Below are 26,132 nucleotides of genomic sequence, written 5' to 3'. Positions count from 1 at the left end.
TTTTCAATGTCCACGAGATATCCTTTAGCACAAGCAGTGTTTCAATAACATGTTAGATAGCCTTTAAAACAATCACATAGCACTAGAACTAGCAGAATTCCATAACTATTAGAACAGCCATTGCGGTCATTCTGACCGTTCATACTTTGACGTTCATATGGCCATACTGAATGTCATTTTCATCATGTCACCTTTATCTTTAGGTTCCAATGACGCTTTTAATTCCTGCCGTCATGTTATAACGTCATTGCCCTTAAAAAAAGGGCGGCCGAGAGTCAGTCATCAGTGTTGGTATTTAGTTCCTTCAATTCAGTCAGTCCTTTGGCTGTAGTTAATTGTCTTAGTGTGTGTTATCCTGCCTGCATGTACTTGCAATTACTTTAACTTACAAAGAAACTGTGGGCATTCGGGCTTTTGCCTATTCGTTTTATTCTGCCTGCACCATGCTGTGACACTAGAGAAACCAGAGTTAAAAGCCATGTTTTTTTCTTTCTTATTCATCAGAACTCATTTTTCACCATTGCATGGCTTCATTTGTCATGTGGTTTGAGGCTAACCGTGTGCTAATATTAGTTTATTTATTTATTTTTATTATTATTTTTATTAGGGAGCAAGGAGCAGACAGCAATTAAATTGTGGTCTAGTATTTTGTATTCAAAAGAAGTATTTTGTATTCATATCCTTATGTGTCATATTTTGTTAAGGTTGCACTAATATTAAGATTGCACTCATGTCCTATTTTTTTTTTTTTTTTTTTAATCAGTGGTTCCCTTTTGTTTTAGGAGGATTCTGGAGAAAATATACTTGCTGGGGAAGGTCATTTGTATATTGCTCATATATGTTAATTGTGATTGTGTATTGTCTTTATGTTATGTTGTATTCTGCACTGTCTGGAGCATGCTCTTAAGAATTTCACTCATTACGACACGTTGTTAGTGATGTGACAATAAAGGATTCGGATTCAGATTCAGATTCAGGTGACTCCCATGCAGGACTATATAAGTAAGAAAGTTTGACAAGTCTTTGTTTAAATGTATTGTGCTGTTGTTGTTAACAGGCATGCTTTATTTGCTCTACCTTAGGATTGCAAGTGTCCTGGGACAGGTTAGGGTGGGTGTCAAGTTCCCTCACTCTAGTGAAGTTTATCCCTGTAGTTTTCCCCACTTGAAAGGGTATGCTTGTTTTTGAAGGTTTGGACTGGATTTTACTCAACGACCAGGAATCAATTCTTTCTTTTCTTTTATTTTATTTGAAAGTTGTCATGGCCAAAAGCAGGTAAAAACCTTAAACACAAACACAATTAAATCAAAAACACAATAAAGTAACCATAATAAAGCATCATTCTTGAGGACACTTTTCAAATAAAGACACTTTTAAAGCACTGCTAAAATGATTTTTACCTTAACTCTAGCAGCTTTTTAACCCCTTTAAAACTTTACAATACATTTCTTTTAACTATGCTTTTAAACCTTCATAATGTTAAATGTATAACACTTCAGGTTACAATTCAAACACATGATTCTTTTACACAATCTTTAGCACATGATTTTATACACACATTTTACCCTAAATATAATTAGATGATTCACTTTAATATTAAAATCCACCACACTGCACAAACGGATGCTCACCGACTCCTTCCTTGTTCAAACAAGCTTTAGTCCTGCAATCTCATTTTCCCAGCTCCTCAGCACATCATTCCAGCCTGCTGAACACTCTGTGAGTGACTCCAAGACACCTAATCACCAGATCCTTCCCACCTGGTGACTAACTAGCTGACTGCAGATAGGCACCACCCCCAACACCAGGAGGGGCGTGGTCTGCAGCTCAGCTCAACAGTGGGTTGGAAACCCACTGCTGAAACTTGGCCCTGGTTTTTCCTCATGGATAAGATGTCGGGACACCCCAAACCCCCTGTCCTAATCACCTCCATTTCTGACAGACCTGGGACCTTCAGCAGTGTGTGACCAAGAAGAGGATGAGCCAGCAGAAGGAGGACCAGCATCAGCACCATCACCATCACCATCACCAGCATTAACACCATCACCAGCACAGCACCACAAATAAGGCGAGACCAATAGGATGAGTTTTTGGACTTGATTTGAGAAGACATGGGACTGCAGAGGCGAGGAGAGTAGGAAGAGGATGGACAGGCTGTTTTCTCTTCTTGAAATAATTTATATATATATATATATATATATATATATATATATATATATACACACACACACACACACACACACACACGCACACACACACACACACACACACACACACATACACACTGTGTTTGACCCTCTTTTGCTATCAGAACTGCATGTTTTACATGGCATTGATTCAACAAGGTGCTGGTGGCTTTCTTTAGAAATATTGGCCCATATTGATAGGATAGCATCTTCCAGTTGATGGAGATGTGTGGGATGCACATTCAGGGCACGAAGCTCCCATTCCACCACATCCCAAAGATGCTCTATTGAGTTCAGATCTGGTGACTGTGTGGGCCATATTAATACAGTGAACTCATTGCCATGTTCAAGAAATCAATTTGAAGTGATTCGAGCTTTGTGACATGGTGCATTATCCTGCTGGAAGTAGCCATCAGAGGATGGGTACATGGTGGCCATAAAGGGATGGACATGGTCAGAAACGATGCTCAGGTAGGCCGTGGCATTTAAACGATGCCCAATTGGCACTAAGGGGCCTAAAGTGTGCCAAGAAAACATCCCCCACACCATTAGACCACCACCAGCCTGCACAGTGGTAACAAAGCAGGTCTCTACCATCTGAATGTCTCAACAGAAATCGAGACTCATCAGACCAGGCAACATTTTTCCAGTCTTTAACTGTCCAATTTTGGTGAGCTCTTGCAAATTGTAGCCTATTTGTCCTATTTGTAGTGGAGATGAGTGATACCCGGTGGGGTCTTGCATTCATTACTTACATTCCGGGTCTCTCACACACCAAAGGCATGTGTCTTATCCACTGCACCATCACCACCACTTCTGCTGCTGTTGTAGCCTATCCGCCTCAAGGTTGTGCATGTTGTGGCTTCACAAATGCTTTGTTGCATACCTCGGTTGTAACGAGTGGTTATTTCAGTCAAAGTTGCTCTTCTATCAGCTTGAACCTGTCGGCCCATTCTCCTCTAACTTCAAGCACAAACAAGGCATTTTCGCCAACAGGACTGCCGCATACTGAATGTTTTTTTTTTCCATTTTCACGCCATTCTTTGTAAACCCTTGAAATGTTTGTGCGTGAAAATCCCAGTAACTGAGCAGATTGTGAAATACTCAGACTGGCCTGTCTGGCACCAGCAACCATGCCACGCTCAATTGCTTAAAGGTTCTCTGAGCGATCCTGGGTGTTTTCAAACAAATCGGAGGCTAGCTAGACCCTCCCTCCTCCGCATCTCATCTCCTCCCCCTCCCTTCCGTCCTTCCTGAAATAATTGTGAACGTGCATTTCTAGCTAATTATATGCTTGTGTGGGTTTGGCGAACATAAGCGTCAATTTAGAAGAAAAAAAAACAATCGTTACCCACCTATCCAGCAAAAACAGAGCAACCTGAATGTCGGACTGGAAGCCCTTCTGCCGCCGGAGTTCTCGCCATCGTTAAAAAGCTTTGCTACCGATGTAAATTCGGAACTTCGCACGTTCTTTATCCGACTCCCTCTTTTTAATTTGTTCCTCAGAACGACATCTCTTTGGTCGTGTTTCGGCCATTTTTCAAACTTCCCTCTTATGCTTCTCTCTCCTTCACACACACACCCCCTTCATGTGCACGCGCACTAACCCCCCAGACCCACCCTCAAATACTTCTTGCCAGTGATTGGCTGGAACACTGTTTGTTAGTTTTCGTGGTCCGGGTGAGACATGATTGTTTTTTTTTTATGTTGGCTTGGTGTGTCAAATACTTAACAAGCACTGATGTTGCTTCATAAGCTGACAGAAACTGCATCTGTGTAAAAGCCTCTGGCTATGAGAATTGTGTCATTGTGTTGGGCCTTCCTGACTACGCAAAATTGTCAATTCAACAGTGCATATCGCACCTTTGCCCCCAGGAGCTGTAAGTAAAGTGCAAATCTCCAATTACCAAGCTCCTTCTCAGCAGAAAAAGCCAAGCCTCCAGCAACAGCTCACTCTCTTTCTCTCTCTCTCTCTCTGAGATGTTGCATGCTGAGAGTAAGTGCAAGTTTTTTCTTACAGTTAAAACTATTTTTTTCTATCTGTTTTTAATTATTTTATTTATTTACTTCACTTTCTGGATCACTGATTATTGTATTTAAGTTTGCGAGGCGTTTTTAGTAAACGGGACGACTTCTTACCCTGTGTGGGAAGAGCCATCTCTGTCACTTCGGAATGGTTTCTGGAGCGTTCCCGAGGCAGGTACAACAATTGAGGAGGTGCTATTAGCAACACGAAAACAGGTAGGCCATTAAAACATTATTTTTGCATCTCGTATGAACAAGGCAGTTGTCCTCTTTTTAAAAAGAAAAAAAAAACAACAACTACCAATCAGGATAATTGAAAGTGCCATTTGGTTGAAGGAACATTTGAACATTTGTACCCATTCCACCTCTTTTGGCTCCAGCTACAAAAGTGATGTGGGGGCCACATTGGCCAATGTATCCTACCTCCTTTTATCAAAGATGACGCGATCATGCTATAATTATTTTGGAAAGATGGCTAGCGCTGTAAAAACAATTGTCTTGGGTCATACATTTACAGAGCTTAAGCATGTATTGTCTTTTAGACGACAAATGTTTATGGTTTTGACAGCTTCTACTAAAACACTGGATGCTGGAAATGGTTTACGCGACTACAGCAAAGGTTTTCGCAAAGTTAGATCTCCGCAACGCTGGCCATTTCATTCGTATCATGGAAGGAGATGAGTGGAAAACGGCATTTAATACACCCCATAGGGCACTTTGAATATCGGGTTTTACTGTTAAGTTTAGTCAACACCCCAGCTGTCTTTCAGGCTTTAATCAATGACATCTTAAGAGACATGCTAAACATTTTTGATTTTGTTGGTCTTGATGACAGTTTGATTGTTTCCCCTTCTCTCCAGGTGCATACACTGCCCATTCAGCGCGTTCTACAACGTCTTCTGTAGAATAGTTAAATTTCTCCCTGAAAACTTCCTCCCTGATTTTGCCCAGCAGCTGTATAAGGCTCACGCATACTAGGGGGAAACACATACTTGCGCAGGCTCTGGGCATGAGGGATGTTGGGAAGTGTACTGAAGAGGCGGAGATAAGACAGACTGTGACATCTAGCTATTTGAGTAAATGAAAACATAATACTTACATTTAAATGTGAATTTGCCATCCACCACCGAACTCTCGGCCGCCCTTTTTAAGGGCAATGACGTTATAACATGACGACAGCTGTACGCCAGTGCATCCATGCCAAGGGTCCTCTCGGTACAGGAATAAAACAACTTGCAATGGGACGAGTCCAGGGAGGCAAACAGATCTATCTGTGTGGCCCCGAAGTGGTCCCATATCAGCTGGACCGCCTGGGGATGGAGTCGCCATTCTCCAGAGGCCACAATTGGCGGCAGCTCGACGAGCACTTGTTGGCGCCATGATTGAGCAGGCCAGGAATGTAAATGGCACGAAGGGACCTCAGATGCTTCTGACCCCATAGGAGGAGGTGGCAGGTGAGTTGTGATATGCGACGGGAATGTAGACCACCTTGACGGTTGATGTACTCAATCGTCGCAGTGTTGTCCGCATGGACCAGGACATGCTTGCCGAGCAGCGTCGTCTTGAGGCGTCTCAAAGTAAGGAAAACTGCTAACAACTCGAGGCAGTTGATGTGCCAATGCAGGTGAGACCCCGTCCAGGTGCCAGCTACTGCCGGCCCATTGTACGTGGCCCCCAAGCCGGTTTCGGAGGCGTCTGTGGAGACCACAGCGTGCCTGGACACTTGGTCTTCTCTCGAGACCGAGCTAGTATCGTCGAGTCGTCGACCAGTCGTCGAGATAGTTGAGAATGCGAATGTCACGCTCTCTCATGGGAGCGATGGCTGCCTCCGTGACCTTCATATAGCACAGGGAGACAGGGCCAGTCTGAAGGGATAGGACTTTGTATGGATATGCCTGACCCTCGAACGCGAAACGCAGAAATGGTCTGTGTCACGGCAGGATGGAGACATGATGTATGCATCCTTCAGGTTTTCTGGAATTTGACTTTTTGATGATAAAAGCATTATCAAGATTAAGATCCTGCAAAATTGCTATCATTGAATATTCCATAAATTGGGTTGCTCAATGATTTATCAAAAATTACTATACACAGCATGTGTTAAAACTATGACTATCAAAACCTTAAAGATCAAAGAGAAAGCAAATGGACTTCAGTGCTGGGGTCAGGCTCTTCCCCGAAAGGTAGCTGCGGACCCTGTACAAAAAACCCATTGAAAATAGAGTGAATTTGGCAGAGTAGATTTTGGTGTACTAGAAAAAAAAAATGTATTAACAAAATGTTTTGGAAAAAAAAATGGATTATGCTTTTTACAGCCTTGCACATATTTTTTATTAATCTCTGGGATTTTTTTTTTATTATTATTATTATTTTTTTAGTTAACTGGAATGGAAGCTTTATAAAAACATTTTCTAATGTGTTTATGATCGACCCCAAATATTATTATTGAATTAATAAAAAATTTAAAATGTCAAATCTCTCTCTCTCTCTCTCTCTCTCTCTCTCTCTCTCTCTCTCTCTCTCTCTCTCTCTCTCTCTCTCTCTCTCTCTCTCTCTCTCTCTCTCTCTCTCTCTCTCTCTCTCTCTCTCTCTCTCTCTCTCTCTCTCTCTCTCTCTCTCTCTCTCTCTCTCTCTCCCTACCAAAGAAAGCCATCAGCCATGGATTTGCTCTTGCAACCCCTAGAAGGAGTCACCTCTGGGTCCAAATGTCTAACTGGTTTCTTGCAGTCCCAGATATATTGCCCCTGACACTCTCCCATTCCCTCCCACCAATACCAAAGGAGGCCTAGAGACAGTTACCATGGAAACCACAGGCCAATGAAGCATCAATGGTGGTCAACAGAGCGAGGCAGTCACAGAGGATGCTCATGTTGGAGCCGATCGAAGGGGATTGAGGAGATGGTGTGAATGTGCATGTGCGTAGCCAAAAAGGAGAATACCGACATCCAAAGATTGCTCTCTACCTCAGTGCACAAATCATTGAAAGAAATAACATATGGTAAAAGTTAGGGCCTACTCTGCTCACACACATAGACACATAGTAAATTTACTGAATAGATTTGACAGTGTGTGATGATGTTGTATTCATTGCTGAAAACATTGCTTTGGTTAAAACTCTCATTAAGGATGATCCCAATGACTATCATAGCATCTGAATATGATGATCAGATTTAACTGGTTAAAAAAGACAGAAATGGTAAAAGACAGGGTCAGAATGACAGATAAATTGAGAGAAGGACAGGGTAGTACTTCAAAGTCTTCACATGGCCACATGAAAGATTGTGAGATGAAGTGGAAGACACAGGAGATTTGAAGAGAGGGAAAGAATGAAAGAGACAGATTGATGGAGCATATTAATGATAAAAAGAAACAAGACAACTTAGACAATTAACTGAAAACACCAGCTCACAGTTCAGTCATTATAAAAGAAGAGTTATAGCTTCACCTTTACACTGTGACAGCTCTGACTTAATTAAAAGCACTTACAATTCACACACAGTTCACTTCACATTCAGTCTCAGGCGAGAATAAATGCCAGCAGACACTATGCTCAAAAATTCACACGCAGCATTCATCCACATAGATTGCATCTGACATATGTCATTTAATAGTTTTGTATTGTTCAGTTACACAGATTGCAGCAGCATTATAATATTGCTTTCATGTGCTGCTCACATTTATTATTTTCATTTGTGGTCTGCTTATTCAATGGCACCACACACAGGCAGCAGCATCTACTGTATGCACTCTGTGTACTCTTACTGTAATTAATGTGAATAACCAGAATACACTGATTAATATTATATAGGTATATATTACTAATAATAGACATGTTCATACAGTATATGTGTATAATTATGTATATATATACACTGCCATTTAAAAGTTTGGAGTTGGTAGTCATATTGTAAACATATCATTTTAACTTAAAATAGCTGTTTTCTATTTTAATATAGGCTTCTTGTGAAATTCAATGTTCTGTCATGAATTTCTAGATGGTGAATGCTGATTGGTCCTTAACTCAGTCTGCTTGCAATCACATCATTCTCTATAGAGCACAGCTGATTGGTTCCTGCTCTGTCAGTAACCAATGAGCTCACTGCTCAGCCTTCAATACTTTGTCAGCATTTGTAGCAGTGCAGAGCACTTTCAGAAACCCTCCACCTTCCCCAGTTCCACCTGTATTGATCTGCTACGGGTAATGCATGTATGCTATATTGTACAGCAGCAGCTTGCTTGCTCACAGTCTATCCACCAAGACCAAACATTTCGAAATTATCATATCTATTACCATGTCAAACACTCACAAAGTTGTCATTACAGAAATGTAATTTATTACAGTGATGTCAAAGCTGATTTTTTAGCAGACATTACTCCAGTCTTCAGTGTCACATGATCCTTCAGAAATCACTCTAATATATTGATTTTTTGCCCAAGAAACATTTCTTATTATTATCAATGTAATGCTAAAAACCCAGCCCAGGCTCATTAGAAAACAGCCCATTCTCACTCCCAAGGCGTCATCTAACTGACGCCTTGGGAAGCATTTGGACATGCTTCAATATCTGACGCTTTAGGCGCCCTTTAGCGTCAGTTAGATGACGCCCTAGGATCGCGTGTACCCTACCCCCACACCTAAACCTAACCGCGTCCTCTAACTGATGCTTTCCTTTAGCGTCAGTTAGATGACGCCGTAGGATCGCGTCATTTAAGTGACGCTAAAGGGCGCCTAAAACGTCAAATATTGAAGCATGGTCAAAGGTGACGCCTTGGGGTTAGAATGCGTTGTAGAAAAACGTACATGTGGCAACATTTTTACAAAATGCGAAATGCACTGCGTTGTACACATTTAGCGAAAGTTTCAAAGTGAAATGTCTAGGGAGTCGAGCTAAAAGCACATTAAGTTTTTTTTTTCTTGTTTTTTTTCTTGTTTTTTTTTTTCCGGAACAGATGAACGTGAATATGGCAATGCTTTATTACAACGCATTCTCACCCCAAGGCGTCACCTTTGACCATGCTTCAATATTTGACGTTTTAGGTGCCCTTTAGCGTCACTTACATGACGCGATCCTACGGCGTCATCTAACTGACGCTAAAGGAAAGCATCAGTTAGAGGACGCGGTTAGGTTTAGGTGTGGGGTGGGGGTAGGGTACACGCGATCCTAGGGCGTCATCTAACTGACGCTAAAGGGCGCCTAAAGCGTCAGATATTGAAGCATGTCCAAATGCTTCCCAAGGCGTCAGTTAAGTGACGCCTTGGGGGTGAGAATGGGCTGTTTATTATGTTGGTGTTTGTATCAAGGCAGTTCAGAATTGAAATATCCGGTGAGTGGAGCTAAAATCTACAGTATACTTCATATACTGTATTTTGACTTTTTTGTTAAGCATTAATGAGTTTTTAAATAGGGAGTGAATAAATTATATTTTATAGGGTTGTTTTATGCATCTAGTCATTTTAATTTAATTTAAATTTTAATTTAAACCATCAGCTTGTTTTATCATAAACTAACTTGCATCACAATAACTATACAACCATATACAGTACATCATATCTTCCATCTTTTTTTACGTCTAATGAGTCTGTGAAATGCATCCAGTTAGTATGAGGAGAGCATGACTGCAGTTTTGTTGTCACCCCCTGTAGGCTTCAGTCTCATTGGGTTGTCATTGCTGTGGGACAAACAACCCGCTTCCCCACCCCTCGTCTGCTTCCCTTAACGTGAAACCACAGATAAACTGCTGGATCGGTGTGACCTGTCCTGTCAGCATGGTGTTCGCTCCCTCGCTGTGTTGTCTTGCTTTGCTAATTCAAGGAGGCTGGACACAATTTGGCTTCTTTGTTTTCTAGTGGTTCATCTTCTCTGAATGTTGCCTACTGTCATTACTGTGTTGCATACTGTATGAGATGCTGATGGAACTTGTGTTGTTTAGCTGATGGCCATAGACTGGCCATCAGCCTGAACTGTGCTGGATTGGCTAATATGTCTTTCCTTATTAAGGTGCTAGTTAGTTTTTTTATAGTAAGTGAGTAATGAATTAATGGGAATGTGTTGCCACCCTGTCACAGAGTATTACCATGACAGCTGTTATTTATCTAAATATCTAAATATCTAAATCTAAAACTAAATCAGCCAGCCAAAATAATACCTTACTCAGAGAGTGATACGAAGGTGATACGATGGTTCCAAACCATGGACTCAAAAGATTAAAAATCTATTGTTATTATAATAATAACACCATAAATACATACATAAATCTAAATACATAAATAAATATATTAATTAACATGGAAGTGATTTTTGAAAACCAAAACAGAACATTTCTGAAAACCCCTGCCAGGGTGAGGATTTTCAGAAATGCCGGTTTTAGTGATGTTGTGTAGACAGTAAAACTAGGGTTTTTGCCTTTGCGACATCAGAGTGTGTGACTGCGCTGCGCCGTTATCCGCCAACCGGAACCTGTAATAACTTTTCGTTAGGCTTCTAACCAATCACAGCGCAGCCAAGAACGAGCTCCCACACAGACTCCGACACTTTTTCACAGCGCTCCATTGACTTTCAACACAGGCGTCTCATATTTTTGGTCTCGGCAGGCTATTACCGTCGTAGTTTTATCCAAAATATGGTTAAACGTTGTGCCTCGGGCATTTGTAACACAGATACGTGTTTCCCAGAGAGTTTGGAGGGGGGGGGGGGGTGTCCGTTTTTTTCCCTTCCCAAAACCGAAGTCAAATCCTGACAAGTGTCGTCTTTGTATTAAACTGTGTGGACGTCCTCAGTCAGCTAAACCCCGCAAAGATCAACGAGCATCTTTGTTACTTCTAACCTTACTGTGAAGTTATACTGGTTAGACCGTTTTATAATGTTTTAGGTTATGATTTCGGTTCTCATACCGGTTGTTGATACACTAGCACACACTGCTAATAAATACAATGTTATACTCGTGTAGTCCGTTTGCTTTGTAATAACGATTATAGAAGTGAATAGAGACCTATACCCTTTGCATGAACAGTGTTGCTCCATGATATTGTTAGTCCCAGCCTCCGTCTCGATTAGTAGGAAATGCGGTGGTTCATTTTTTTGACTATGACCTGTAACGTTATGCTTTTGCCTCTATTTTGGATGCATTGTTTGTTTCTTGCGTTTCACCTGTATGTCTTGAATATAGCCTTCGAACGCATATAGCAGCCCCTTTTGCCTACTTATATCGGACACTTTATTTGCTGCTTTATAAAAGTTTGATAACATTTCAGCAGGGTGAGCTGTTACAGCATAAGCCATGCAGAGCGCTGATGAAGTTTGACAGATGTAGCAACAGTAACTAAGGGGAGCGGGGCTTAGCCAAAGGTGAATTGCAAATGTAGATCTCACAATTATGACTCAGATTTGTTTTCTCAGAATTGCGTGATATAAACTCGCAATTGAGAGATATAATCTCAGAATTGAAATAAAAACTCGTAAATTCACTGTCGACACTGAATGTGAGGATGGCTTTTGTGTCATGCATCACCATTGATAAATGAATTGTGTTGTGGATACTTTGTATTGATTTTCTGGTGGGTCCTTCAGTGTCATTGTGATTGACTAAAAAGCCTTTGTCCATTCTGTATTAAATGAGCTCTTTTACATTTACGTCACACTAAAAGTTGCATTTACATTTATTCATTTAGGTGACTCTATATCCAAAGAATATTATACAAATGAGTAATGGAGCAAAATCAATGAATCATAAAGCATTATCCATTTTTTTTGGAAAAGTATAGACCGCTAGTCTGTCATTGGTGATTGATTTCCTTAGATATACAAGCCCCTTGTGATTTTTCAACTGATTGGTTGACTTTTCTGCTAAATTGGATCAAGACTGGAAGTGGTCAGCTAACTTCTCCTTCCTCATTACTCTCTAATATTAATTATGCACACCCTTGCCAAAATAATCTAAAGAGTTTGCTCAGTGTGTGGTTAACCACAAAATTCATAGTAAAGATAACTGTAATTTGGGTGAAATAGCTTCCATTGCTAGAGGCACATCTCAATAATCTGTCATTATAGTCAAACAAAATATAAAAATTCTAACAAACACAGACAAGAAACCACCATGCTTGAATTCAACATAAATGCTAATAGTAACAATCATGTTCATACACAATCACAGTGATCTTTGTTCTTATCTATATTCATAAGAAACTATTATTTTACAGTGTCTGGTTCTGCACGTGTAGAACGTAATTTGTTGACTTCCCTATAGATTTAATTAACTGTACACCAGATATGAACTTGAAAAAGAAATCCCATCAGTTCAGTAGATTCAAATAAACAAACAAATAAACTGAGTAAATAAAAAATGGAGCAGAAATCCAGAGCACATGGATTCAAACAATGATCAGAAGACATGATTGCCTGAGGGTTTCCCGCAGTAACTGGCACAGATGGATGTACAAATGAATAACCAAATCCTTTATTTCTAAAATTAAGAATACTCCTGCTTTGTTTAGCTGTCCTTGTCACAACACAAGGGCGTGTGCGTAGCAAGCAAACAGACAGACGAAGATTCAGAAAAAAATAATTCCAATTTTACTTAGTTAAATGCAAACAGGCAATAACCAATACAGGGCAGAGACAACCATTTAACTTGAACGGTAGAACAAACAATGACATACTGTGAAGGGAGAACTTAAATAGTGACTCAAACAAGATGATTATTGACACACAGCTAATGCAAATTAGCTCATAATGACAGTGACCACAGAGACGACAGATGGGAATCTAAACATGGAACACTGACGATGAATGAAAATAAACTAAAAGTCAGTGAAAACTACACTCTGAACATACTGTGAAACCTTGTACTTGATTTCTGACAGAGGTCTATGTAGTTTCAAACAATTGTTTCATGATGCTCTATTGTGATTCTTGATTTTTATTTATATTGTCTTGTGTTATCTAAATTACTGCTGAAAAGTTAAGATTTTTTTCTCTATGTTTTGAAATATTATTTTATGCCCACCAAGGCAGCATTTATTTGATCAAAAATGCAGTCATGTTTTTGAAATATTACAATATCAAACCACTGTTTTCTATTTTAATAGAGGCCCTGAATTTTAAGCAGCCATTTTTCCAGTACTGATTGTCACATGATCCTAAGTTCTAATATGCTGATTTGGTGCTCAAGAAACATCTCCTATTATTATCAACAGTTGGTTTGATTAATATTTTCATGATACTTTTATTTCATGATTCTTTAAGTTTAAAAGATGCATTTATTTGAAATGTTTATCTTGACAATGTCTTACAGTCACTTTTAATTAATTGAATACATCCCTGCTGAATAAAAGTATAGATTTATTCAATAGTAATAAAAAATATATATTTATAATATAATAAATAATATATATATAATATAAAAATATAATATAAAAAAATATTACTGACCCTAAACTTATGAAAAGTAGTGCATAAATCAAAGCTCTTGGAAACCACCACATTTCCTTGTGTTTTTGTGCACACATGGACGACACAGCTCATAATGATTCTGATTCCGAATTCCTTTTATTCAAGGTAGCTTTGATAGAATCTGAAAAAAAAAGAAGTCTCTGAGCCTTTCTTCCAGTGATTATTTCACCCTCCCCCACTTTGACATTCCAACTGAAATGAATGTAACATGAAGGTGCTTCCAAAACACTCCCCTGGAGTAAGTGCAGGGAGACATGTGAGGGCAGAGATTATCAGTTTAATGGGGATCAGATAGACACATATGATTCTCTGGATGGTGCCCTTCACAAACACTAAATGTAATTCCAGCCAGGCAGAATTTGTTCTCCAGACTAAGCAGGGAAGAAAGTCAGTTTGCTGTCAGTGTTGGAGAGAATCTAACTAAGTAGTGAAGCTAAACATCAACTGCCTTCTCTCTTATACGTGTAGAATTATAAAAGTCCAGACATTAACAGACAACAAAAATAAAAATAAATAAAAAAATCACCATTTTATTTGCAGTGTTACGGTAATTTAAAGGCTCACAATTTTGTTTTGGTGGCTTCCTAAAATATGTTTACATGCATCCAAGTTATAACAAAAAAACCTTTTCAACATGTTTTCAACACAGACCAAACTCTGTGTTTTAGGCTGGGTAAAAGTAGATTGTTGTTTGGTTAAAGTAGAAGTTGTTTGGTAAAGATCTACGTAGGTTCGTGCAGGAAGTAAGATTGAAATTACAGATGATTTACTGGTGAATGACTCATTTTAGGCAGTTGAGAATCAGTTATTTCATTTGGGGCAAAGAAAAAAAATCCATTTATTATGTACTTTGATCATTCACAAATAGCTGTACTACACACTGGTCACTGTGATTTTGCCAAGTAAGACATGGTCCTAGATCAACATATTTTGTTGATCCTGAATCAACATTCCTGTCCCAAAATGTAGTCATTACCCAATCCCTACTCCCAAAACCTAAACCTAACCCTACCCATAAATTTTCCCTAAAATCAGAGGGAAATCCCTAAAAAATCCCTAAAAAATGCTGGGTTGTTTTAACCCAAATTTGGGTCAAGTATGGACCAACCCAAATGTTGGGTTAAAAATGTCATTTAAAACTTTAACCCAACTTCAACTTTCACGTTAAATTACATTTGTTAACCCAACATTTGGGTTTGTCCATATTTGACCCAAATTTGCGTTGAAACAACCCAGCATTTTTTAGAGTGTAGGTGAATAATGATGTTTAAGTACTTCACCCTGGTTCTAAGCCTAAACTTGACATAAACTGTAAACATGCCCCTCAAATCTGATTGGTTGATCCAATCAAAGTATGAAAGTTGATCCAGGATGAACAAAGATGTTGATCCAGGAACATGTGGTACTTGTTGAAATCACGTTCACCATTACCCACTACGAGATAAATAATATCAAAAAAAGCATAATAGGGACACTTTATTTTGTTAAATTATGCATGTTTTAAATAACTGTCTTCAGCTCAATTATATAAATCAGGGTGTATATTTTTCAGTTTAAAGGGGACATATTATGCAAAATCCACTTTTTTTAGCCCTTAAATGCATTTTGTTGTATATTTGGAGTGTTTATGAGTACAGAAAAGATGAAATTATTCTCTTCAAGTGCTTCGTTTATATCTTTATATTCTGTTTTGGTCATATTTTTCAAGCTGTTCAGATTTTTCTGTTCTCTATGACGTTTTTTGAACAATTACGTCACAGTATTTGCAGCAGAACTAACAACTAAGGACATTGACAACCGGCCCAACACTTCGAGCAATCCGCCATTATTATTTCTCGCTCCGATTTTGTAGTCCAAGCTCAGTGATGCAGAAGTTGCGAGAGGGCAAGTCAAAATGTTCGGTTGTTGGATGTAGTGACCCAAAGCACTTCAAGGAATCCAACTTCAACAACATCCGCCGATCGACTTTGTCTGAATGAAAGGTAAATCCCTTCTATCTTTGTTGACATTTAGTTAACGTGTGAATAAAAATGTTCTTTGAAGCTGTATTATATAATCATATATCTCTAATCAAACTACAAGAATGGCCAAACGGGGGGTGCGGGGTGTTGGGGGGGGGGGGGGGGGTGTTGGAGTTGAACCGACCGTGAATTCAGCGACCTGGAGAGCGTGCGGGGTATGACGCATCTCCCGGGGCCACTTTAAAACGAGTTGCTCACAGACGCACATCAGAAAAGGGGTAGAAAAGGGGCCTGTGGAGCTATAATAATGAGGAATTCAGACCCAAGCATTGCAGTTATGCTTTATATAGACCACAAATGTATGATTTATATGTAAAAAATGAATGATTTAAAAGCATGATAAGTACCCTCAAAGATTATTTGTTAAATTTTTATGATGCCAATCTAATTCCTGTTTGCTCCTTCAAAAACCCTAATTGTTTTGCATCATAAAAAATTGCTGTAATTAAATTTTACATTTTCATATAGTTATACTTAGAAGAAATGTTCTCCTTAAATAGCTTCAATGTCGTTAGCTCCTTTAAATTATGATGAGTAGCTTGTAACTTGGCACGCTACAGTTTCAAAGCAGCTGCCAAATTTAGAAGACTGTCCTATTTTTTTTCCTAGAGTCACCCTGTGGAGTCTGGGTTTATTAAAATATATAAAAAATCCTGGTTTTAGTGCTAAACAGGTGTGAAAGCTCCCTTCCATGTTTGTCCTCTGGGAGCTTCGCAGCAGGAGAGATCTACAGAACTGGAGTACACCATCAGCCAGAACCCAAAAATGTTACATGTCTGATTGGGTGACAGAAACACTCTTTCTCTTCTTAACCTAACACATACATGACAATTGTAAGATGTTTCACTTATGTTGACAGTGAAGGTTTCCTGTGCTTGTAAACCTGCTTTTTTTTTTTTCAGATTACTGTCTCTGTCCAAATCTTTTAGTGCTAACAGTGCTGACAGTAATTTATGTTTCACATAGTGATTGCTCTCATGCTCTCAATCTTTAGCACTTGTGTATTTTTACTTTTTGTATTTTTATGGTGACTGGAGACTTTGTCATTTAGTAAAGATAAGTCCAAACACAGATGTTAGTCAATTTTAAACTCTGTTTCAAAGTAATTGCATATGCTCACCACTCCTCCATGTTCTTTAGTTTTACGCCACTAATTGAAATGACCAGAGTACCCTGGGATCCTCATTCTCCATCTTTTATGTAAGGCCCTCATTTCCTTTTCACTCACATTGCTATTACGCCAACTGCATAAATTTCTCATTCTGCAGAACACTGAACTGTCCTTTTCTATATGTTTGAGGTGTGGCTGATAAAAAATGTCTCTATCAGTCACTATATTGACTAAATCTACTGTAAGTAATTTATGTGTTTCGCTGTGACCCAACCTTTAGATCTTTGTTGGTCAGCAGTGTTCCTCTAGTATTGTGGAAAGCTGACCATGAACTGGAGATCTAAAAAAAGATGATGCGATTTAAAAGAAACAAAGAGAAAGAGGCGTTCTGTTGAATAAATGGCTTAGCTCTTTTATCAAAACTTTGAGAGGTGCCTCTGTAACCATCATACTGTAGGTGTGTTCCCGACATGATCAATCATTTTTATTTTAAATATTATTATTTAAAGTGCCCAATTTATTCTAGTTTAAAGTTTCCTAATGCTGTTTTGGGGTTTCCCACAACAGGTTTACATGCATCAAAGGTCAAAAACTTGTTTCATTTTCTCATAATATACATTTGCACATCACCTCATTTTTCAATAATTCTCAAATGTTTCGTCAGATGAATCAATCTCACTAAATAGCTCCTTTCTGCGAGCTACTCTGCTCTGATTGGCCAAATAGCCCAATCTGTGGTTAGTCTACCGCATACAGTGAGCGTGTCGAAAACAGAAACGCCCATTGCCATAACTGAACGTCAGCTTTGTTCTGAGGCTTCCTATAGCTCAGCGATTGTACACTGTAAACTAATGCAGTAACGAACAATGAAGGCGATTTCACCATATCAATCCGAGCACGATGATGTCAGATGATAAAACAATGGAAAAACTAGGCAATCAACCTAAACCTCCATCGCAAGGACGACTTGAGCAGGATGTTTCTCAGTGATACGAAACTCAGTTTGAGGTACATTATGAGATGTAGCAACTGTAACTCCTCACCATCAGCATCAACAAAGTCCATCCTCAGTTTGTATGAATTATTGCAATGTGAATCGTCTGAAAATGTGTGATTTTTCAGAAAAAAGGAGTAGGATAAGCATTAAGTTTGGTCACACAGCACTCATAGACCTTTATTTATTTTTTTAAAACTTTATCAAAATATGCTCTGATACCAATTGCTATATATATATATATATACTGTAAATATTACTAGCAGCAATGTGTTGAATTGACAGTATATCAGGACAGCCACAGTGGCTCAAGCTCTAATCTGCTCAGGCTGGTGTAAATACATGCACAATTCTCCATTCAATGTTTGTGGATTTGGGTTTAGCTGTTCATAGTGTTGCATCACTGCCGCACAATATTTATATATAAAAAAAAAAAATTCCCAGAAATTTCACAGTGGTCTTAAAACCTTCAGCATGTTCCCAAGCGTAGAATAGCTCTTATCAAATTAACACAGTTCCATACTTCCAGTTTGTGTACCGAATTACAAGATGTACACTTCACCCAGTTTAGTCAGTTAGTGTCTGTTGTCAAGCCAAGTGGAAACAGGAAACACGTTAAGTGGACAGGGAAGAGCTCTCCTGCAAGCCCAGCTGAGAGGTATTTTTATTGATGGGAGTAGATGCATCTTTACTAAGCGTGAGCTGGGAAAAACAGGAACTAACACTCCACAGTATGTGACAGCAGTGACACTGATGTGTGACAGAGATTTGCGTTCCGCGCATCAGCTGCCACTGTGGTGACTTAAATGTCACAGTTAGCTTATTTTCGCCACTATATGCAAACTGTGACCAGCATGCATACAGTAACTCAGGTGACATCTCCCATCCTGGAAGCTCTTTTTGCTGTACGTCACCACCACACCACTGCTTCATCACTTAGTAAGAGGCATAACTGCTGAGAGATCATATTAATGGTGTTTGTTGTGACGTTTATGATGAATCATATGGGGATTTTAAGAGTTAGCATAGCTTTTTTTTGTACTGTTCAAAACTTTGAGGTTAGTACGATTTAAATAAATTTACTCCGCAGGATGCATGAAATTGCATATGTAATATTATAATAGCCGTTTTCAACTGTGATAATAAGAAATGTTTCAAGAGCACAAAATCAGCCTATTAAAAGGATTTCTGAAGGATCATGTGACTGTGAAGAAAATTCAGTGTTGCTATCACTATGCTATCTACTATGCAATTCGCACACTTCTCATGTTCGCTATGACCAAAACTGTCTTGCACTATCATGTCACTTGCAGACTTAATTTTTAAATGTCTATTTATTGATGTCCATACATAGTGATTGCATATGTTTAACTTTAGTCTAGGTTTAACTATATGTTTAATTTACGTACATTTTGTTTCTTTGTCTGTCTTCACCGTGGGATAAAGGGAAACGTAATTTCGATTGCTTGTATGTCTGGAGCATGTGAAAAATCGACAATAAAGCTGACTAATGACTAATGACATGATTCAATTACATTTTAAAATATATTCAAATGTAAAAAAGTTGCAATAACATTTCACAATATCACTGTTTTAGTGTATTTTTGAACAAATACAGAACAGACTTCTTTCAAAATGTTAAAACAACCTACTAACTTATTTTTTTAAAATGCTTACATCACTGTTTGTTGAGTACTCTTGTGTTTATCTTAGTTTTCCCTGTTGCCTTTCAGATAATGAAGTGTCAGATGTTTATGATTAAAATTAATTATTTTGGCATTTGATAAGACCTTACTCCTCAACATTTTCCTCATACATAAAAGCTTTATGAAAACTTAAAAGATTTTAAGCTGCTTACAGAGGCCTCCCTCTGTTTCTCTGTTTCACTGTTCCCCTGTCTTTCTTTAGCTTTCAAAAAACTCCAACGAAAGTATTCAAGAGAAACAGGGCTGGCAGAATAACTCAAAGTGCAATCAATTCTTTGTGACAAAATCTTATCAATAATGCAACAGGAGCTACCTAATCTGCCTTTTACAATAAGCAAACTGGCACAAGAGGCATGGAGTGAAACGGGCTCAAAGAAAAAGACTAAAATACCCCTTGAAGGCAGAGAAAAAGAGAGCATTAGTGCTTTTGGAAGCCATTGGTTTGTTAAAGAAAGAGAGCCGGTTCGTCCTAATGCACATGGTGAAAGGTACACGGGAAGAAAACAGAATAGATGAGGTTCTCTTCCCGCTGGGGGGTCGCTCTCATCTTTTGGAACATTCTGCTCCAATGAGCGTTTCAGCAGACGACTATGAAACCAAGAGAAGTGCAAATATGAACAAGCATATGGTTTTGTGGTGAGTGTGTGTAAGAGACTCTTGTTAACGTGTCATGTCGCAGAAAGTGATTTTATGTATTATTCAAATTAAAAGAAGTATCTGTTTATTTTATTTAATTTACGTGAGCTAATATGAACTACAAATGGACATCTGTATTCTTTAATAATGAAATAAATGTATTGCTCGTTATCAGGTAATGTTGGTTAATGCATTTTATTAATGCACTAACTAATGTTAACTGATGGGACTTTATTGTAAAATGTTACCATTTATGTAGGTTTAGTAGTTTTTTTAACATAAAACCACACCCTACTACTGTACATTATCCCTCTTTTTTAACACTACTAACTGCACAGAACATCATACCGTTGAGAGAAAACCAGACACAGTAAAGATCATATAAGGTATTAGTTTTTTTTTTGTTTGTTTTTTTTAAATGAATTAGTTGTCTGATTCCCTCCCATTGTTGGTGACAGAATGATAGGATAGCCAGATAGGCTACTTGAAAGCTTTATTTTTAGGCGTATGACACTTAAAGATAATGACATACGTCATATTTTTGAAGTGTGAGACTTTCTTGGAGCAGATGACACAATGATGCACGGTGTCCTACACTGTCTTTGGTCCAGTGCTGACATTAGCCTGTCTATGTCTACTCAAGTTATTTGAGTTGGCACTGGCAGAACTGCTGCCACAAAAAAGTCCCCAAATAAACAGACAGGTCTGACAAAGCGACAATCTCTGTCTTTCTCTAATTCATTTTGTATGCAGTTTTCCCCCACTCTGAATAGTATATGAATAAACATCAACACAAAGACATACTGCAGGAAACATCTTTTTGCTTTCTATTACATAGCTGTACGTAATTAAATCCAAGTCTTCAAACCATGAAACTGTAATGGAAATGTCAGTTTTAATAATAACACACTTTTCAATCCTTCCAACAGTCAGTCTTTGTGATTTGTCAGTGCAGATTAATTCATATCATCTAATTGCTTCTGCCCAGTCTCTCTATATCAGGTTCTGATTGATGAAGTGTTCTGTCTTTACAAATCCACATCAAAGTTAATATTTGCAATTACGTAGGGGAGATTTTGGCTAGTTGTCACACTTTACACACCAGAGAATATTTCTCAGATAAAGTTGACTTTTTTTCTGATATCTATTTTAGACATTCTACTAACTACATTCTCCTATGCCATTACAACTAACTCATTACAACTAACTAACATTAATTTGAAACTACATGTCAACTAACTCTAATATATTAGACTGATAGGTTAGACTGTTAGGTTTATGGTTAGAGTTAGTAGAAAAAAGGTTGACATGTACTTGAAAAGTTACTTATAGTAAGTACAGTAGAATGTCTGTGAACAGAGGATCAAAATAAAGTGTTATCAGATATTAAGGAGAGAGTCTAAAACTCTATGACTGCTAGTTAGTAGAATGTCTAAAGTGACCTATCGAAATAGTGTGGTCGAAAATTACCTTAAAACAGTACCTTAAAAAGTCTGGGCTACAGAAAAAAAAAAAAAAAAAACAAAGCTACCAAACATTTTCATGGTGTTTCTCACGGGGGAAAATGCACATGTAGACCTTTTGTGACAACATAACCCAATGGCAGTTGTCACTGTAATTAAAATCCTCACATGGGCTTTTCAGAAATGATTTCAGTAAAAATGAATACAATCTGACATATACAAAAATAACTCTTGTAATGTACCTTTATTATACAGTTGACCCTTGCCTAAATGTATGCTGATGTGTATTTTTTTAGCCAAAAATGAGATTTTAGCTTATTATTCAGTTGAATCCAACGTGCATAAAAAAGCATTTGAAAAACTGAACTTTTACTCAAAACCCTGAAATAGCTCTTGTGACAACATCCCTGTGTGACAGCTAACCTCCTTGACCCTTATTTGGGTTCCTAAAGCTATTGAGAAATCAGATTAGTCATCCGTGAAGCACCAACAAGTTAGAAACTGTGACAATATTCAACTTCCAACAAAACAGGGTACGACAGAAGGACTCTGGGGTACTAAACAGGCAATTTTGATGCTTTATGTTCTTGAAGAAAACAACACATCCAAATCCGTTAACCCAGATAACGACTAGCTACTGTAATATGAAACAGAGGCATGCAAACCTGTGCTGAGTGGTGTAGTATGAACACAACACTGTACTCTGCCATATTCTATTATCCTCTCTGAGGATAGACTGACAGCTGTAATATCTGTCCTTACTCATTCACAGTGTGTGAATGCCTGAGCGTATGCGTGCTCAGGGCTGTTTTTTGATTGTAGTTGTTGATGTATGTGTGTTGTCATCTGTGGCAAATGGCAATGTAGTGAGGGCTTTGTTTGAGTATATGCTACGTGGATTTGGGAGTTTGCATGTAAATTATTTGTCCTTTTTCTTTTAGAAAGTTGTGGAAAGCGCTCATGAAAATCATTTTTAATTATAAAAAAGACACTCAAAATATGTAGTCCACATGTAAACGTAGCTAATTTTCTCCATAGTTGTTTTGTAAATATCATCTCTGGTTTGCACCTATATTTAAACTTGTACATCTGTTTTCAAAACTTTAAAACAGTTAATTCTTATATATATATATATATATATATATATATATATATATATATATATATATATATATATATATATATACATATATATATATATATATACATATATATATATATATATATATATATATATATATACACATGTTTTCAAACACATAGAAGCCATTTGGTCATCAAACTATTAGGTTGTTATATTTAACTCATAATATATGTTATTTCTTATATGTGATCTGGACCACAAAACCAGTCACAAGGGTCATTTTTTTTTTCAAAAGCCTCTAAATGCCATTTGAAATTTTCTTCTTTAATGATGATTTTTATCAAGCTTGTATATTTAAGTTCAGTAATTTCACTTAAATGGCAATGATAACTACCTATTAATTGTTATTTAAGTGAAATTACTGAACTTAAATATACAAGTTTGATAAAAATCATCATTAAAGAAGAAAATTTCAAATGGCATTTAGAGGCTTTTGCATCTGAACTCTTCATATATATATATATATATATATTATATTTAGAATTTTGAAGAAGAATTAGTTATATGCTAAAAGGTGGTATGGTACTACAAAGTCTGTGCTTTAATAGTGGAATTTTACAAATGTGCTGCTATGCTAGGATACACATCAATATTAACACATTAATAAGACTGAACAAGATTCCGTCAACTGTGGAAATAAAAAAAAAGTTGAAGAGAAGTCCAGAGAGCCAGCAAAGTCAATCTTTGCACAAAGATCTTAAGATATAAGCACACTGAGACCACTACTTCTAAGCCCCTTGCTGGCAATGCACGTTGTGGAGTGATTATGAGCCATTGTTTGACTGAAATCAAAAAGAAATGATAATTTCCCACATCATTTCAAGCTATTCACTATACATAATCTTTGCCCTCTCTGAAGATCAATCATATTGGTGAGTATAGCTCTTGCAAAAAAAATAAATAAATAAAAATAAAAATAAATCTTCTCAATGTTTAGCATAACGCATTCTAAAGTATAAGACTTAAATGAATATTTTCTGTACAATTAATTCTGAGTGGTGGAATCCAGCTTTTCTCGGAAAACAACTTCCTCTGAAATGGCTATAAGTAAAAACTCTTCCTTAGGGTGCACGAATGGCAGCCAATATAAAGGCGGCAAAGGCACTGCAAGTGCCAACGTATCAATAATGCAAGACTTTACGCTTTTGTGAGCCCAAGTATCGTAGACAAATGAAATATTAAAAATTCATAGCATCATCAGCCAAAAGAATTGTGAGGATTCAGTACAGTTCAAAGGGACCCACAACGCCAATTTCATATTTTGAAGCTACTTGCAAGACTAGACAGAATGGGTTATGGAAAAAAAATGTACAGCAGAGTAAAAATAGTCACCTAACCTAAGAGATATATGATGGGCTTAAATTATCATTTGGGACTCATAAGAAATTCCACTGGCGTGTAGTATCAGGAGTACAAAATCAATTAGCACAACATTAAACTGTTTTGAAAAATCAATTTACTCCTTTCAAATTCAAGTCAATTAATTATTTTCATATAAAGGAAGAGACTATTATGAAACAAATACCTATTTCCTTTTCTTCACTTTGCATCATTTTATATTTTATTTTATGTATCATTTAGTATTTATTTTTGTATTTCTAATATTTTTGCACAAAACCGTAATTAACATGTTTCCTAATTGCAACATTTAGAAATATAGAAATAATTAAAAGTATTTTAGGTCAGAAGAACAATACTTTTCATTAGGATCACCAAGCTCTAAGTTACTCTGTCTGTGAAAATGGCAAGATATCACCTGTTACACTGAGAACAAACTACTTAAAAAAACTGTATCTGTGCCTACAATAGCCATCATGAATGCGGTGGTGAAGAGATATACTCAAAACAGAATGGCTTATTGTTCTGATAAATTCTTAAAATCTTAAAGTAAAAGACTCACACACAGCGTAAGAATAGTGTTCATATGGCTCTGTCTGGCACTGTCTCCAAAAACATATTTATACTGTGATGATGCCTCTGGTTGTTGCTCTGCATGGGTGAAAGGGCACATTTTATGAGTTTTGATACTTTTATCCTCTACAGAACGTGACGATCGGCCAACAATGAGAGTGAAACTGTAAAAAAAATCTTCAATGTCCCCCACTAGAAAAAAAAAATGCTCTTACCTCAACAGAATTCCTATTTCGCACGCAATGAATCCCCAGACAGCCACAGAACGCAGCCTTTTCCGAGTCATCTCAAGACTTGATCGGCATAGACATACAGTCCTCTGTGATTGCCTGTGCTCTCTTCAGCACTTCTGGCTTCTTGACTTCAGGACGCTGGACAGCGCTCCAGCAGATCTTCCTTCACTCCTATGCACTGTAGGCTCGTTGCGCACGGCAATCGCAAAGGAATCCCTCATAATCTTATAAAGCTAAACAGCATATATGAAACACTTCCCTCGTGTCGGCACTGGAAGTGATGGAGTGCTGTTTAAACGCGTGCGGCAGCTTAAGTGATTCTTGACATATTCAGACATCTCTGAGCAGAGACCGCCCCATAGAGCGCGCTTGACTGACAGTGCGCTTCTCCACTCTCATCGCACGCATGCATGCGCAACGCTTACTTAAAATTAGAGAGAGCTGAATTTGAATACTTCCCCTTACTCGTGCCATGCTGCCAGCCATTTGACTATGAGAGCTGCTCACGTGATTAATATCCCAGCATCGAGTATAACAGGATACCAGATTATAGCATTATTGATATTTATATTTGTAATATATTTTCATATTAATTAAATTGGAAAATATATTTGATTTAATAATTGTATATGCATATGCATATACTCAAGAAATTAATTAATTCTGCAGGTTTTATGGGCATCGTGTTTATTAAAAAAAAACTGGACGTTAAGTGTCCAGGTCAGGAGATATGTCAGTTGGGGATGACTGACCATTCAACCCGTAACAGTGAGCAGGTGGTTACAGAAAACAATAGATATTTGTAGAAATATCAGCATTAATTATCATTCTAATAAACACCTTACTGTGTCATGACCTTAAAAGATTAGTTAACTTCAAAATGAAAATCCTGTCATCATTTTCCGCACCTTCATTTACATTTATTTGTTGAGCTGATGTTTATCCAAAGTGGCTTACAATTGATATGTCCGAGGTGGCACGCCTTTGGAGCAACTAGGGGTTAAGTGTCTTGCTCAGGGACACATTGGTGTCAGTGTATTTGAACCCGGGTCTCTCACACCAAAGGCATGTGTCTTATCCACTGCGCCATCACCACACCATGGTGTTTCAAACCTCACTGATTTCTTTCCACAAAAGAAGATATTTTGAAGATCGTCAGCAAGCAGACAGTTGATGTACCCCCCATTGACCCCATTGATTTCCATAGTATGAAATAACGTACTAAAATCAATGGGGTCCATCTACTGTTTGGT

General features: G+C 37.9%; 1 protein-coding gene across 4 annotated transcripts in view; it reads right to left on the bottom strand.

Annotated features, from left to right (window-relative positions):
• glra3 (glycine receptor, alpha 3) overlaps positions 1-25,269 on the bottom strand; it is a 58,223-nt gene extending 32,954 nt beyond the window's left edge. For 2 of the 4 annotated variants that reach the window (XR_016168833.1, XM_089132140.1), the window contains exon 1: positions 24,862-25,269. Coding sequence is in view for 2 of the 4 variants with exons in the window: in XM_089132140.1 (XP_088988266.1) it covers positions 24,862-24,932 (71 nt within the window). In the remaining 2 variants the exon portion in view is untranslated. Of the gene's footprint in view, positions 1-1,631; positions 1,751-24,861 lie in introns of those variants that run through there. The other 2 variants (XM_089132141.1, XM_089132142.1) reach the window with 2 other exon arrangements.
• Positions 25,270-26,132: the final 863 nt, after the last annotated feature.

This window comes from Pimephales promelas, chromosome 6 (genome assembly GCF_988280905.1).
Source record: "Pimephales promelas chromosome 6, fPimPro1.hap1.1, whole genome shotgun sequence".
NCBI lineage: Eukaryota > Metazoa > Chordata > Actinopteri > Cypriniformes > Leuciscidae > Pimephales > Pimephales promelas.
The sequence above is the reverse complement of the archived record's forward strand: the minus strand, read 5'-3'. Positions and strand labels throughout refer to the sequence as shown.